Genomic DNA, 17,086 nt, shown 5'->3' on the forward strand with positions numbered 1-17,086 from the left:
TTTTGTGGTCTCCACTCAAACTGAGGCTTCACATTCACCAGTCAGTGACCTTTCCAGGCCTCCCACAGTGCCAAGCCTCAACAGCTCTCCATGACTCCTTCAGGCTTGCAGTTGTTCCCATGCCACCAAAACCAGTATTTCTGGGGAGTATGGGAGCCCACTGAAGTTTCCTAGTGGCTTTACCCAGCAGGACTGCATGAGGGGATAATTGGACCACGGGTATGGGTACCAGGTGTTTGGAAGAGTCTATACTTGGCTGTATCTAGAAAGAGGGAGGTCTTTTGCCCCCTCTGGAATTGTTATAAAAAGCCCTTTTGAATAAAGTTCTGGGCTGGTGGATTTTGACCCAGACCCTCTCGAGGCTATCCTGTGTTTCTGTCTATCTCTTTCCTCTATATTTCTATCTACATATTCCTCACTTCTCCCTGCTCAAGAGTACCCTGGTTGTCAAATGGGGGCACCCCCCCACAGATGGCACCACTAACAGGGACAAACCAGGTACTTGGCGAAAGTGGGGAACTAGACCTGTGAGAAGCATTTAATCTAGTCTGGTTTTGTAGAAAAAAAATAAAGGGGACAATTTTTATTCTCAGGAGTAAACATGAGAGGCTGAAAGATGCCCAAGTGAGGCTGCAGAAAGTGTCTGTCTCTGTCTATGTTTCTCTGTCTATATTTCTCTCTTGCTGGTAAAGTAAGTCTTAAGTTTAGTTTGAGGAATGTAGATTTAGATATATTAGAGTAGAATAAGCTTTAGGCATAAGGATGTTGGGTAGGCTTAGGAATAGTAGAGTAGAATAAGCTTTAGGTATAGAGACATTGTGAAGGCTTAGGTAAACTTAGGGTAGAGTAGGTTTTCCCAACCTGGGATGCAGAAAGCAGCATCCATAGCAGACTGCAAACTTGGCAGTTGGAATGGCTTCAGAAGCTCCAGAAGCCACCAACAATGGTGGACACCAGAGCCAGCACAAACATCAGCAGCCAGGCACCGACAGCTGAGACCCGAGGAACATCATTGCAGCACAGGTGGCAGACACCCAAGACAGCTCAAAAAGTGAGGGTCTGCAAGCTTTCTGCCAAGAGGCAGCCACAGCGAGGAGCAGAGTAGAGACGCTAAGCCTCGAGAGAGGTGAATGGTATGCAGCAGCTTGGAGAGCCCAGCAGAGATGCTGTGCCACGGGAAAGGTGAACATGAAGTAGCAGTGAGCAGTGGGGACTGCAAAGATCAGACTGCTGCCATGGGCAGAGAAGTGGTGTCAGTGCTTGCCGAGCAGCTGAGATGTACTGGAGTCCAGGGAGCTATGGAGGAGAGAGCTGTGCTCCAGGCTGAACAGCCAGACTGGGGCTCTGCAGGAACTGCTGAGACTGAGGCAGTCTGAGCTCCCAGCAGCAGGGCATGGCTGGAACCATGGAATTGCCCTGGGGCTACATTCAGTTGTCCAAGCAGGACAGCATACAGAGGTTTCCAGGTCCCAGTTTGCTGAGCACTGGGCTGCCAGTAAACAGGTAATGGAACCCAAGGAAAATGAAGTTGGCAGTGGCTGGGTTTCCTCCCAGAGCCAGGGTTGCTGTAGGAAAGTCATGGTTCAGCTAGTAGCAGTTGGAGGAATCTTAAGTCCATGTGGCCTGAGGTGATTGAGAGTTCTCTAGCCTCAGGACACAGGGGTTCTGGGAACAGCCCAGTTATGGGAGGCACAGATAGACCGGGACTGTAAAATCTGTAAAAGCTTGAACAGAGCTAGCAGCAAAAGCTCTGCAGTTTCTGTTTGCTAGTTTTAAGAAAGTATCTTTTGAAAGGACTTTGTACCAACCAGCTCTTGTGGAGCTAATAGCTCTTTTCCTGAGGCAAAGGTTCCTTGGGAAAGACTGCCATAAAATACTGCTGTAACTGAAAGTGCCTCTGGCCTGAGAACAAAAGTTGCAGATGCTTGTTTGAACTAGAATTTTTAACTACAAAAAGTTTTTGGTTGTGAGAAACGTTTCTTCCTATTTGGAAGGCTGGTACAAGAGTTTATTATTATTATTTTTTTTAACTTTTCAGACTTAAGAAATAGGATGGACAGGAGAGATTTCATTGCAATGAAACCATTTTGAATTTACTTATACATACAGATTCTATCAATGGTGATGACTTAGGAACTGTATTATGGAATTGTTTGTGTTAAAAATGGAACTGTTGCCCATCTTGCCCCGGACTTCCCTTCTGAAGTACAGGTGAGTGCCCTAGCTTGCCCCAGACCCCATCCCTGGGCACCAGCCACTCCGGGGAAGACCTGCCCAACTTGGCCCTGGGTTCTGGCCACCGGGCAGGTTCCCTTCTAGCCCCACTGGGAAGGATCCCCTTCTCCAAGACCCCTGGCAGATCCTGCAGTCTCCACACCCTGCCCCCACGCCCATCCGCCCGAGCCCCAAGCCTCTTCCTGAGACTTAGAGGCCGGCCCCCAGCTCCCATCTTGCCCCGGACTTCCCTTCTGAAGCACAGGTGAGTGCCCTAGCTTGCCCCAGACCTCATCCCTGGGCACCAGCCACTCCGGGGAAGACCTGTCCAACTTGGCCCTAGGTTCTGGCCACCGGGCAGGTTCCCTTCTAGCCCCACCGGGAAGGATCCCCTTCTCCAAGACCCTGGCAGACCCTGCAGTCTCCAAGCCCTGCCCCCACGCCCATCCGCCTGAGCCCCAAGCCTCTTCCTGAGACTTAGAGGCCGGCCCCCAGCTCCCATCTTGCCCTGGACTTCCCTTCTGAAGCACAGCTCCCATCTTGCCCCGGACTTCCCGTCTGGAGCAGAGAGAGAGAGAGAGAGAGAGAGAGAGAGAGAGAGAGAGAGAGAGAGAGAGAAGAGAGCTCCCATCCTCCCCCGGACTTCCCTTCTGGACAAGAGCTCCCATCCTGCCCCGGACTTCCAATTTGGACAAGGGAGCTCCCATCTGGACAAAAGAGAGAGACTTCCTGAATCTGTCAGCTCTGTCTGAACCAAGTGTGCGGATAAGGCCAAGAACGAACCACAAGGAGATGGGCAGACGTCAAGGCAGAAACACATACAACAAAATGAATAGCAATACAGCATCACCAGGCCCTAGCCCTCCTCCAACACCTAGACCTGAACATCAGAAATTGGAAGAAGCAGAAGAAAATAGCCTTATGAATGTCATCATGAAGAAGCTAGAGGCTCGTTTAGAGGAAAAGACAAAAAAAATGTGAAGAACGTTGTAAACAACTAGAGGAAAGGGCAAACAAATTAGAAGAAATCAATAAAGTCCTGGAAGAGAACAATAAAATACTGAAAGAAAATCAAGAAAAATCAATGAAACAAATGAAGGAAACAGTCCAAGACCTGAAAAGGGAAATAGAAAAAATGAAGAAGACACAAACAGAGGGAATGCTGGAAATAGAAAATCTGAGAAAACGATTGGGAACTTCAGATGCAAGTATAATCAACAGAATGCAAGAGATGGAAGAGAGGATCTCTAGCATTGAAGATACAATAGAAGAAATAGATTCATCAGTCAAAGAAAACACTAAAGCCAACAAAGTCATGAACCAAAATGTCCAAGAAATTTGGGACACCATGAAAAGACCAAACCTACGAATAATAGGGGTAGAAGAAGGAGAAGAATACCAACTCAAGGGCACAGAAAATATATTCAACAAGATCATAGAATAAAACTTTCCCAACTTAAAGAAGGAAATGCCTATGAAGATACAGGAAGCCTATAGAACACCAAATAGACTAGACCCCCCAAAAAAGTCCCCTCGCCACATAATAATTAAACAGTTAAATGTACAGAATAAAGAAAGAATATTAAGAGCAGCAAAGGAAAAAGGCCAAGTGAAATATAAAGGCAAACCTATCAGAATAACACCCGATTTCTCAATGGAGACTTTGAAAGCCAGAAGGACCTGGACAGATGTAATGCAGACACTAAGAGACCATGGATGTCAGCCTAGACTAATATACCCAGCAAAACTTTCAATCATCATAGATGGAGTGAACAAGACATTCCATGACAAAGCCAGATTTAAACAATATTTATCCACAAACCCAGCCCTACAGAAAGCACTAGAAGGAAAATTCCAACCTAAGGAAGTCAGATACACCCTCGAAAACACGGGCAATAGATAAAGCCACAGCAGTAAACCCCAACGAAGAAAAGTACACACACATCACCACCAAAAAATAACAGGAATGAACAATCACTGGACATTAATATCCCTCAATATCAATGGACTTAATTCACCTATAAAAAGACATAGGCTTACAGAATGGATACGAAAGCAGGACCCATCTTTCTGCTGCATACAAGAAACACATCTCAAATTCAAAGATAGACACTACCTAAAAATAAAAGGCTGGGAAAAGACTTTCCAATCAAACGGTCTTAAGAAACAAGCGGGTGTAGCCATCCTGATATCCAGCAAAATAGACTTCAAACTAAAATCAATCAAAAGAGATCAAGAAGGGCATTACATACTCATCACAGGAAAGATCCACCAAGATGAAGTCTCAATTCTGAACATTTATGCCCCAAACACAAGGGCACCCACATATGTAAAAGAAACATTATTAAAGCTTAAATCACATATAAAACCCCACACATTAATAGTGGGAGACCTCAACATCCCACTTTCACCACTGAACAGATCTCCCAAATCGAAACTTAACAGAGAAATAAAGGACTTAATTGATGTCATGACTCAAATGAACTTAATCGACATCTACAGAACATTCTATCCTAACAAAAAAGAATATACCTTCTTCTCAGCACCCCATGGAACCTTCTCAAAAATCGACCACATACTTGGTCACAAAACAAATCTAAACAGATACAAAACAATTGGAATAACCTCCTGTGTTCTATCAGACCACCATGGTCTAAAGTTGGATTTCAACAACAACAAAAACTACAGAAAACCTACAATCTCATGGAAACTGAATAATACCCTACTGAATCACCAATGGGTTAAGGAAGAAATAAAGAAAGAAATTAAAGACTTCCTAGAGATCAACGAAAATGAAGACACCACATATCCAAACCTATGGGACACTATGAAAGCAGTACTAAGAGGGAAATTCATAGCACTAAACGCCCACATAAATAAGCTGGAGAAATCTCACACTAGTGACTTAACAGCACACCTGAAAGTTCTAGAACAGGAAGAAGCAAAGTCTCCCAGGAAAAATAGACGCCAGGAAATTATCAAAGTGAGAGCTGAAATCAATAAAATTGAAACAAAGAGAACAATACAAAAAATTAATGAAACAAAGAGTTGGTTCTTTGAGAAAATCAACAAGATAGACAAGCCCTTATCCAATCTAACCAAAAGACAGAGAGAGAGCATCCAAATCAACAAAATCAGAAATGAAAAGGGGGACATAACAACAGACATTGATGAAACCCAGAGAATCATCAGGTCATACTTCAAAAACCTCTATTCCACAAAACTGGAAAACCTAAAAGAAATGGATAATTTTCTGGATAGGTACCACATACCTAAATTAAATCAAGACCAGATAAACTATTTAAATAGTCCAATAACCCCTAACAAAATAGAAACAGTCATTAAAAGTCTCCCAACCAAAAAAAGCCCAGGACCAGATGGTTTCAGTGCAGAATTCTACCAGATCTTCAAAGAAGAGTTAATACCAATACTCTCTAAATTGTTCCACACAATAGAAACAGAAGGAACATTACCAAACTCCTTCTATGAGGCTACAATTACCCTGATTCCTAAACCAAACAAGGATACAACAAAGAAAGAGAACTACAGACCGATCTCCCTCATGAACATTGATGCAAAAATACTCAATAAAATACTGGCAAACAGACTCCAAGAACACATCAAAACAATTATCCACCATGATCAAGTAGGATTCATTCCAGGGATGCAAGGATGGTTCAACATACGAAAGTCTGTCAATGTGATACACCATATAAACAAACTCAAAGAAAAAAACCACATGATCATCTCACTAGATGCTGAAAAGGCATTTGACAAAATCCAACACCCCTTCATGATAAAGGTCTTGGAGCGATCAGGAATACAGGGAACATACCTAAACATAATAAAGGCAATTTACAGCAAGCCAACAGCCAACATCAAATTAAATGGAGAGAAACTCAAAGCAATTCCACTAAAATCAGGAACGAGGCAAGGCTGTCTGCTCTCCCCATACTTATTCAATATAGTACTTGAAGTTCTAGCCAGAGCAATAAGACAACATAAGGAGATTAAGGGGATACAAATTGAAAAGGAAGAAGTCAAGCTTTCCCTATTTGCAGATGACATGTTAGTATACTTGAGCAACCCCAAAGATTCCACCAAGGAACTGATACAGCTTATAAACACCTTCAGCAACATAGCAGGATACAAGATCAACTCAAAAAAATCAGTAGCCTTCCTATATACAATGGACAAAGAAGCGGAGAAGGAAATCAGAGCTACATCACCCTTTACTATAGCCACAAATGACATAAAATACCTTGGGGTAACACTAACCAAGCAAGTGAAGGACCTATATGACAAGAACTTTAAGTCCCTGAAAAAAGAAATTGAAGAAGATGTCAGAAAATGGAAAGATCTCCCATGCTCATGGATAGGCAGAACTAACATAGTAAAAATGGCAATCTTACCAAAAGCAATCTACAGATTCAATGCAATCCCCATCAAAATACCAACACAATTCTTCACAGACCTGGAAAGAATAATACTCAACTTCATATGGAAAAACAAAAAACCCAGGATAGCCAAAAGAATCCTGTACAATAACACAACCTCTGGAGGCATCACGATCCCTGACTTCAAGCTCTACTATAGAGCTACAGTAATAAAAACAGCTTGGTACTGGCATAAAAACCGACATGTGGACCAATGGAATCGAATTGAAGACCCTGACATTAATCCGCACACCTATGAACAAATAATTTTTGACAAAGAAGCCAAAAGTGCACAATGGAAAAAAGAAAGCATCTTCAACAAATGGTGCTGGCAAAACTGGATATCAACATGTAGAAGGCTGCAAATAGATCCATATCTATCACCTTGCACAAAACTTAAGTCCAAGTGGATCAAGGACCTCAACATAAATCCAGCTACTCTGAACCTGCTAGAAGAGAAAGTAGGAAGTAGTCTTGAACACATTACCACTTCCTAAATAGAACACCAGTAGCACAGACACTGAGAGAAACAATCAATCAATGGGACCTCTTGAAACTGAGAAGCTTTTGCAGGGCAAAGGATACGGTCAACAAAGCAAAGTGACAGCCTACAGAATGGGAAAAGATCTTCACCAACCACACATCTGACAGAGGACTGATATCCAGAATATATAAGGAACTCAAGAAATTAGACATCAAAATGCCCAACAGTCCAATTAAGCAATGGGCTATAGAACTAAACAGAGAATTCTCAACAGAGGAAACTCAAATGGCTGAAAGACATTTATGAAATTGCTCAACATCCCTAATCATCAGGGAAATGCAAATCAAAACAACTCTGAGATACCACCTTACGCCTGTCAGAATGGCTAATATCAAAAACACTGAAGACACCTTATGCTGGAGAGGATGTGGAGCTGGGGAACTCTCCTACACTGCTGGTGGGAATGCAAGCTTGTACAACCACTTTGGAAATCAATATGGCGATTTCTTAGAAAATTGGGAATCCATCTCCCCCAAGATCCAGCTATACCACTCTTGGGCATATACCCAAGGAATGCTCAACCACACCACAAGAGTACTTGTTCAGCTATGTTCATATCAACCTAGATGCCCTTCAACTGAAGAAAGGATAAACAAAATGTGGTACATATACACAATGGAATACTACTCAGCAGAGAAAAACAATGACATCATGAGGTTTGCAGACAAATGGATGGATCTAGAAAAAATCATCCTGAGTGAGGTATCCCAGACTCAGAAAGACAAACATGGTATGTACTCACTCATAGCAGGATACTAGATGTGGAACAAGGATGACTGGACTGCTGCTCACATCACCAGGGAGGTTACCTGGAAAACAGGACCCCAAGAAAGACACAGGGATTGCCCAATGACAGAGAAATGGAATGAGATCTACATGAACAGCCTGGACATGAGTGGGGGTAGTGAAGGGCGAGGGTCGAGGGAAAGAGCTTGGGGGAGCGGGAGATCCCAGCTGGATCAACAACAGAGAGGGAGAACAAGGAATAGGAGACCATGGTAAATGAAGACCATATGAGAATAGGAAGAAGCAAAGTGCTAGAGAGGCCCTCAGAAATCCACAAAGATACCCCCACAACAGACTGCTGGCAATGGTCGAGAGACATTCCGAACTGACCTACTCTGGTGATGGGATGGCCAAACACCCTAATTGTCGTGCTAGAAACCTCATCCAACTACTGAGGGATCTGGATGCAGAGATCCATGGCTAGGTCCCGGGTGGATCTCTGGGAGTCCAATTAGCGAGAATGAGGAGGGTTTATATGAGCAAGAATTGTTGAGACCAAGGTTGGATAAAGCACAGAGACAAATAGCCAAACGAACCGAAACACATGAAATATGAACCAATGGCTGAGGGGTCACCAACTGGATCAGGCCCTCTGAGTGGGTGAGACAGTTAATTGGCCTGATCTGTTTGGGAGGCATCCAGGCAGTGGGACCGGGTCCTGTGCTCATTGCATGAGTCGGCTGTTTGAAACCTGGGGCCTATGCAGGGTCCCTTGGCTCGGCCTGGGAGGAGGGGACTGGACCTACCTGGACTGAGTCTACCAGGTTGATCTCAGTCCTTGGGGGAAGGCTTTGCTCTGGAGGAGATTGGAATGGGGGGCGGACTGGGGGGAAGGTGAGGGGGGCGGGAGGGGGAAGAACAAGGGAATCTGTGGCTGATATGTAGAACTGAATTGTATTGCAAAATAAAAATTAAAAAAAAAATGGAACTGTTGAAATGGAGAAATTTGTTTTTTCTACCTAAGCTCAAGATGCAAATTTGTGTACACATATATGCCTTATTAACTGTGGTGATTTATGAACTGGTTTTGTGTTAAAAATGGAGAAGTTTGGTTTTTTCTAACTAGGCTCGAGATTTAGTTTAAAACTATAAAGAAACAGGGGAGTTAATATTCCTTAGTCTATTTAATTTGAAAAAAATATTTTCTTATTACTTGAGAGGACTAGTTATGTTTTGTATAGTTCTATTAAGAAATTGCTTTTGGATTTTTGCTACAATTTTCAAATGTTAATGGTTCTATTAAGAGTTTGCTTTAAGATGTAAGATTGAGAGAATTGTAATTATGTATAGCAATATTTATAGCTAGAGTTTTCCTGACTGGCCCACAGTCAGGACAAATCTCTCTCACCCACCAGTCCCACAGCAGCTCAGACCCAACCAAGTAAACACACAGAGACTTATATTGTTTACAAACTATATGGCCATGGCAGGCTTTTTGTTAACTGTTCTTATATCTTAAATTAACCCATTTTTATTAATCTATAAGTTGCCATGTGGCTCGTGGCTTACCAGTATCTTAACATGCTGTTTTTCATCACGGCGGCTCACAGTGTCTCTCTCCTCAGCCTTTCACTTCCCAGAATTTTCATCTCTCTTTGTCCTGCCTATACTTTTTGCCTGGCTACTGGCCAGTGTTTTATTTATTAACCATCCATAGCAACACATTTAACATACAGAACATCCCACAACAAATATTTATGTTAGAAGTTTGTTAACCTGATAATGATAAAGCTAAGGGAGTATTTAAGTTTGATGCAGTTTCATCAGGAGTTTGATGTATTTGATGCAGTTACATCAAGAGTTTTTTTATTTTAAAAAGGGCTTGATGCAGATAAGACTGCTGTAGTCATATTAGACCAATTCCAAAGAGGACATTCCATCTTTATCATCCTCACTCTTTCACTAGGAGGTGTGACAGCTATGGAGATTGCTGTGAGCTCTTAATGAGGAGCCCTTTTAAAATATTAAGAAAGGGGACCTGTTGGAGCCCACCAAGGTTTCCTAGTGGCTTTACCCAGCAAGACTATATGAGGGGATGATTGGACCCTGGGCTTAATTACCAGGTGTTTGGAAAGGGTCTATACTTGGTTGTATCTAGCAAGGGTGAGATCTTTTGCCCATCCCTTTGGCACTGTTATAAAAAGCCCACTTGAATAAAGCCTTGGGCTGATGAGTTTTGACCCAGGCCCTCCAGAGACTATCCTGTGTTTCTGTCTGTCTCTTTCTTCTATATTTCTATCTACATATTCTTCACTTTTTCCTGTTCAAGAGTGCAGTGGTTGTAAAAGTGGGGGCAGGCTCCCCACACGAGAAGCCCTTACACATTATGTAGTTCGGCTGCTAACTTGAGACACTAGATCTGGACCACAGCTTCATTATGTTCACCCTGAGGAAATAATCCCCAGTAGATTTTACCTCATTGATGCTGCTCTCTTCTTAATCACATCTGAGTCTTCATTCCTAGCTAACCATAGCATGAACTGCACCAGCAAAGCAAAGGTTTCATTTTAGAGGTGCTGTTCTCTTGTAAATAATAGCTGGTTCTTCATCCCCAGCTGGAGAGGAACCACAGCTTCTTCATATTAAACATAACAGGGCTGGGCTAGGTTGAGTCCATGAGGAATTACCAATCTTCTCTCTGAAACTTCATAAGCCTGACCTCTATCACCTGCATGCACTGTTCTCAACATTCTTTTCTTCCAAGTTTCCATAGAATAGCCCACTAGGCTTTGAGCACTTGTGGTTTTTCCAGCCCAAAGTACCACAATCCTTTCCAAAACCTCATGATCAGGTGTGTAACAGCAACAGCCCACTCCCAGGTACCAATTTCTGTCCTAATTTGGTTTTCTATTACTTTGATTAAAAAAATACATGACTGTCTTAGTAAGGGTTTCTATTGCTGTGAAGAGACACCATAACAACAGCAACTCTTATAAAGGAAAACATTTAATTGGAGTGGCTCACAAACAGTTTAGAGGTTTAGTCCATTATCATCATGGCAGGGAGCATGGCAGCATGCAGGCAGACATGGTGCTAGAGATGTAGCTGAATGTCCTACATCTTGCAGGCAACAGGAAGATGACTGTGACACTAGGTGGTATTCTGAGCATAGGAATACTTAAAGTCAGCCCCCACAGTGACACACTTCTTCTAACAAGGCCATACCCCCTCTAACAAACGTACACCTCAAAATAGTGCACTTCCATATGAGATCATAGGGGCCAACTACATTCAAACTACCACAATGACCACAATCAACTTGGAGTAGGAAAGGGTGTGTTTCATCTTACAACCCTCAGGCCATTCTCCATTACTGGGGGAATCAGGAAAAGTAAATCTGAAAGTAGGAAATAAAGCAGTAATCCTAGAAGACCCTTGCCTACTGGCTTACTCATCAGGTTCACATTCACCTACCTTTCTTAAACTTTCCAGGACCACCTTCCCAAGGGGAGCATTGCCCTCAGTGGGCTAGGACCTCCAACATCAACCATTAATAAAGAAATGGGTTCCCTCTTCCCAGATGACCCTAGTTTGTGTCAAGATGATTAAAATCTAAACAAGAAACTTCCTATTTCAAATACTTCATTCTATTTTCATATTAAATATTTATTCTTAATTGGTTATGACTATTAAAACCAGGACCTTGGGCATACTAAACAATTGTTCTACTGAGCTACATCCCCAGTCCTTTATTCGCTCATTCTTGTAAAAACTTGCCAGGCAAATATCACCAATGCAACTTGAAATAGTTATGTGATAAATGTATCTCAAAAGAGTAGGGACATTTTTAGATATTCAAAACTTACTGGACATTTATACTGATTGTTTCCATCCTATGCACTTTATCTTATCACCCTGCCCCTTAGCCTTATACTAAGTTTGACAGTTGAGTTTTGCCAGAATATGCAATGAAATGATTCGTTTTGGATTCTAACCTGGGAGTCTAACCATACCACTGTGGAATGTTTAAAACAAATTTTCACCTGCACTATAGAAAAATTCACTCCCAAAGACTATTTGTGTACCAACTTGGTAATCCCTGTCTTCCTGTAGGGTAAATTCAGGGCATCTGTCTACCAGGGGAAAATACTACTTATATTCAATGTATCAAGGAGAGACAAAGCTCCCTCTGTTTAGGCTATTATCACTACATTATCTAAGATATGAAATGGTTAGAAAACACTATGACCAAAATTTGCTTTTGAAAGACAGTCACTTCCTAGATTACTTACTTGTAAAGCCTGGACCTTCATTATACCCAACAGATTTAAATTTTGACTAGCTGATCTTTCCAGTACCTTAAGGTTGTATCTGATAGTTACTGTTCAGGTTTCTGGGGGAAATGTTTGTATGGTCCTCAAACAGACGGCTTTGAGTTTAAAAACTGAGATGGTTTTGAAATGTTGTATAGCTGGAAACATTATTTTAGCAAATTAGTTTTAAAATGCAGCAGGATATAGAGCAAATGCTATCGTCTTTTTCATGGAAAATGGCTTCCCTATCTGTGCTGACGATGCAGTACAGAACTTACTAAGGTATGTGAAGTCATTTGGAGGACAAAGACGGGAACAAGATGTAATTCCTGATAAATCAGCATTCAAAGTTTTAGACAAGTAATGCTAGTAGTGTTTCAGAGCGGTCCATATGAAAAGGTGTAGAATGCGCCATCAGTCTCTGAGGCTAGCCCAAGAACCGGAAGTTTTGGAGGGAAGTGTAATGTGTGGTCCTCCAAGGTAGGGGGCGCAATTGTCCAGCTGAACGAACGGATAGTAAGTCAGAGCGGTTCATCTTAGCCGCCATTTTGACTTTGAGGCGACGTTGAGGCTTCGCGACGTTGGTCGCTGTTCAGCCGCAGTCTGGCTTGAGGTTTTGTCTTGGGCCTCTACATCTGACGAGGAAGTACCCGTTTTCCCCCTCAGACGACGCCATGGGGCAAGCTCTCAGCAGCCGAATGTGGTTCAGGAGAAATCCTCCGGCCGCCGCCGAAGAGCCTCGTGCTGCTCGAGATGGGGAGGCCGCGGAAGCTGGCGCAGCCGTCGTCCGTGAGGAGCAGGCAGGTGAAGCGGCCGGACCTTCCGCCGCCGCCGCCCCCACGCGTCAGGTGAGCCACAAGCGGAAGGCCGGCCCGGGAGGACCCTCGGCAAAAGTCCCCCGTAGGAGATCGCGAGAGGACAGGTCCAGATCCATTTATGAGTCTCTTTTCCTGAGGGGCGAGGACAGTGACGTAAAGATCTGTGCCTTTGAGGAGGAGTGGTGCTTGCACAGGGTCTACCTGTGCCGGTCAGGGTACTTTGCTAGCATGTTCAGTGGTGCCTGGCGAGAGACAAACATGAATACAATAGAGATGGAGATGCCCGACAAGAATATCGATCGTGACTCTTTCCATCAGGCTTTGGGCTACTTGTACAGTCATCGCGTGGAAATTCCTCCCTGTCGAGTCATTGCCATCTTGGCCACAGCAAGTATGCTGCAGTTGGATGGGTTAATTCAGCAGTGTGAGGAGGTGATGATGGTCTCCATCAATATCAAGACTGTGTGCACCTACTTCTACTCTGCTGAGAATTACGGGCTGCAGAACGTCCGATACATTTGCCACCAGTGGCTCTTGGACAACCTGATGATCCGGCAAAATGATGAGCTGTTGCCAGAAATCAGTCTGGATCTCATGAAGCAGCTCATTGCCTCTTCGGATCTCTTGGTGATCGAAGTGGAGATAGATGTGTACACTACACTGAAAAAGTGGATGTTCCTGCAGCTGGAACCCACATGGTCAGGCCCCCCAAGTGCACTATTGGCTGCTGCCGACTTGTACTTTGCCAAGTACAAAAGTGATTTAGATGCTGCCCCTTTTCTGCAGACTGAGCAGGGGAGAGCCTTCGTGTCAGTGTTCCAGCAACTAAGGCTCTCCTACATCATCTGTGACCTGCCTTCAGCACACATTATTGACCAGGATACATTGATCCCGGCTACATGGTTGACCCCAGTATACAAAGAGCAATGGCTGGCACTTCTTCTGGCAGAGCAGTCCAGGGAACTTGGGCCAGCGGATGTCCAGGTGTCCGATGTCCGTGGAAACAGCATGCGGTGTGGACGCCAGATTCACACTGACGAGCAATGCAGCTGGAGCTGGTCTGGCTTCAACTTTGGCTGGGACTTGGTGGTTGACTACAACAACAAGTGCATTATATTCCGTCGCAGTGCACTGAATAAATCCTGTGGCCTTGGTGTCAGCTTGCTGTGGCAGAGAAAAGTTGCCTTCCGTCTGCGCGTGATCTCATTGGACGAGACTGGAAGAGCCGTTTTGAGAAAGGACACAGACTATCATGTCCTTTCCCTGACAAAGGATCAACGGCTAGAGGTGGTCAACCTAGAAAACGAAGACTTAATTTTCCCCATTTATGTGGCATGTAACTTCCTGTATCTTCCTGCAGAGAGTGGCCCGAGTGAGGAACCAGGAACAAGTTCAATGACCTGAGAAGCTCCTCCATGAGGTCGAGGGTTGGCAACATCCCGCAGATTCCATCTGCCTCTTTGAAACTATCCAGACTTGGCCATCACTGATGATCCACTTTGCAAGAGTTTGGCTTGAAGGAAAGCCCATAAAGTTTGAGACTATCTCGGGATGTATGAGAAGCTCTTCCAAACTACCAAAACATAATTGTACAGTTACTGTGGCAACTTATCCTGGATCACCACCTATCAATATCTACACAATTTCTGAGAACACTGGAAAAATGGTAGAAGGAAACTGTGAGCCGACCTAACCTACAGCTTAGTCAAACATTTTAAAAATGCATTTCTTGTAGTTTGATTAAGTTCATGTTTAAAGGAATATTTTCATTTCTCTTTCAGTTATATTTAGAACTTCCCTGTCCCACTCACCATTTCTTTCTTACATTTCTCCATTCCTCCTTCCGAGTATAGCACTTACTTTTCATTGTGAAAAAAGAAAATGTTATTTTTAGGTTTGTTGTTCTCGAAACTAAGCATACGGTAATGTTAATTAGGCTTTACTTGCATTTTCCCAAGAAGACATTTCAAAATCTATAGCACTATATTTTGGGGTATAATGCATGGAAGCAGTTTCATTACATAGTTATATTCATTTACTACAGTCTAAATATTTATAAGTGTGTGTGTGCCATTGAGCTTCAGAAGTGTTTGCTGTTAAAATTGTATTTGGATGACAGGGTATACACAAGTTATAGGGTGGTTTGATAGTAAGTGTGCGGATATGAATTCAACACCAAGCCCTGAAAAAACACTGTATTTGAAAAAATATGCTCATTTTAAGGAGCAAGAATAGTAATATAACCTTTGGAATAGAGAGGTTAAAAACTATAGTGAGAAGTACTTTGTGTTCTGAAGTAGGATAAAGGGCTGTTTAGTAATCTAAAGAGTAAGTAGAAAGGGTTATTGTCTGAAAGGGAGAGAATTGCTAGTAACAACTTTACTGTTAATCTGAAAACTCCCACCACCTTACCTCCTCACATATTCTACTTCTCATTGACTGATTTTTGTGGTTAAACAATGTAAAATAATTGAGCTCAGTTTAAGAATCCACTCAAATAAGTGTGTACACAGAGCATAAAAACTAACACAAGCTGAAAAAGAATAAAAATAACATTTTATAAGTTTTCCTTAGGTGAGAAAGAATTTTCCTTATGAGTTTTTATTTCTCTTCCCAATTAAATTAAAACCTTTAGTCCTTGGGAAGAAATTGCTTTATTCCATTTCTTTTCTTATTAAGAAGATTTGAAAGACTTTGTAATGCAGCCTACATAGTACTGTGCCAGTAATTTAGTGTCAGTAAAATGAAATGGCTAAATGAGGGTATTCGCGAGGAACTCTTTGATTTTGGCTTTTAATTTGGCATTTTTCTCCTGATGTCTCCTTATATTCTATATACCTAGCTAGCTACAAACAACACACCTCACTTTGTTTGTAAAATGAAGTTGTGGGCCCCTTTCTAGTTTCCAGGTCTCTATCCCTACATCCTCCCACATAAATACAAATATACAACCGTCAGAAGCTAGGATCCACAGGAGAGTGATGTGTTTATCTTTATGAGTCTGAGTTGTCAGTGTTAATATATTCATTTTTAGTTTTGTCAATTTCACTGCAAATTTTATAATTCTATTTCACTTGATGGGAAAATAAAAATTGTGTATATCTACCACATTTACCTTATCTGTTTATCTGTTGATGGACATTGGTTGATATCATTTACACACTGTTGTGGAAAAAAGTAGCAATAAACATAGATGTGCAAGTATCTACGTGGTGGAAGATAGAGCTCATTGGGTGTATTCTCAGGTGTGTTTTAGCTGGGCCATATGATAAGGGAGGGGTGATAGGAAACCAAAAAGGGGAATGGAGGGGGTAAAAGGGTACAGAGAAGGGATGAGCTCAGGAGATGGGAGACAGGAGTGAGATGAGGTGGAGGAAACCAAAACTAAATATATAAGATAATGCCTGTCATATTTTTATGCTAAATCAATAATAATTTTTAATTAAAATATATATAAAATGAAGATATGGAGAAAATAGTCTGGGGTGGACAAATCATGTTTATAAGGATGATAAATAACTAGGGGCTGGGAAGGGCCTAGATGCTAGTGTGGACTTTGAAATGTGTAACAATTCATGTACGTGTGTTACTGAGGGTGCCTGGAGGCTACCATGGGCTTTGATTGCTGATGGGTGCCACAAGTAGCCACTGTTCCTTCTGCTAGAGGTAAGAGAAATGACTCCTTTTGGCTGTTCCCGAGGATTAATGGCTTTTATCTACCCACCAGTTTCTCCAAAGTCCAGCTTGAGCTCATTTCTGGACATATAGATAGCCTGAGACCTATATGAGACCTACATATTGACTGCCTGAAACCTAACATTCCACTCTTTTGTCAAAGATAAAGGATGATGCCATTTCTGACAGATTCAACACTATGGTAGGGTCATAGTAGGGGTCCAGAGAGAGACTGGAATGTTGGTCAAAAGCCTGGGCTTGGGGGCCAGTCATTAGAAGCTCTGGTTTGCTGACCCAGCCTGAGGAGACAGGGAGCAGTCACATCAACTGGAATGGTTTACATCAGTGGTCAGCAAGTCC

General features: G+C 42.6%; 1 protein-coding gene across 1 annotated transcript; it reads left to right on the forward strand.

The window, feature by feature from the left end:
* The first annotated feature begins 12,907 nt into the window (after nucleotides 1-12,907).
* On the forward strand, nucleotides 12,908-14,455 carry LOC131900029 (germ cell-less protein-like 1). Its single transcript, XM_059251470.1, has one exon. It carries the CDS (start codon nucleotides 12,908-12,910, stop codon nucleotides 14,453-14,455), a length of 1,548 nt encoding a protein of 515 aa, XP_059107453.1.
* The last annotated feature ends 2,631 nt before the right edge of the window (nucleotides 14,456-17,086 follow it).

Source organism: Peromyscus eremicus, chromosome X (genome assembly GCF_949786415.1).
Source record: "Peromyscus eremicus chromosome X, PerEre_H2_v1, whole genome shotgun sequence".
Lineage (NCBI taxonomy): Eukaryota > Metazoa > Chordata > Mammalia > Rodentia > Cricetidae > Peromyscus > Peromyscus eremicus.

Coding starts and splice junctions, on each gene's coding strand:
- LOC131900029 (XM_059251470.1), top strand. CDS start 12,908: ATGGGGCAAGCTCTCAGCAGCCGAATGTGGTTCAGGAGAAATCCTCCG.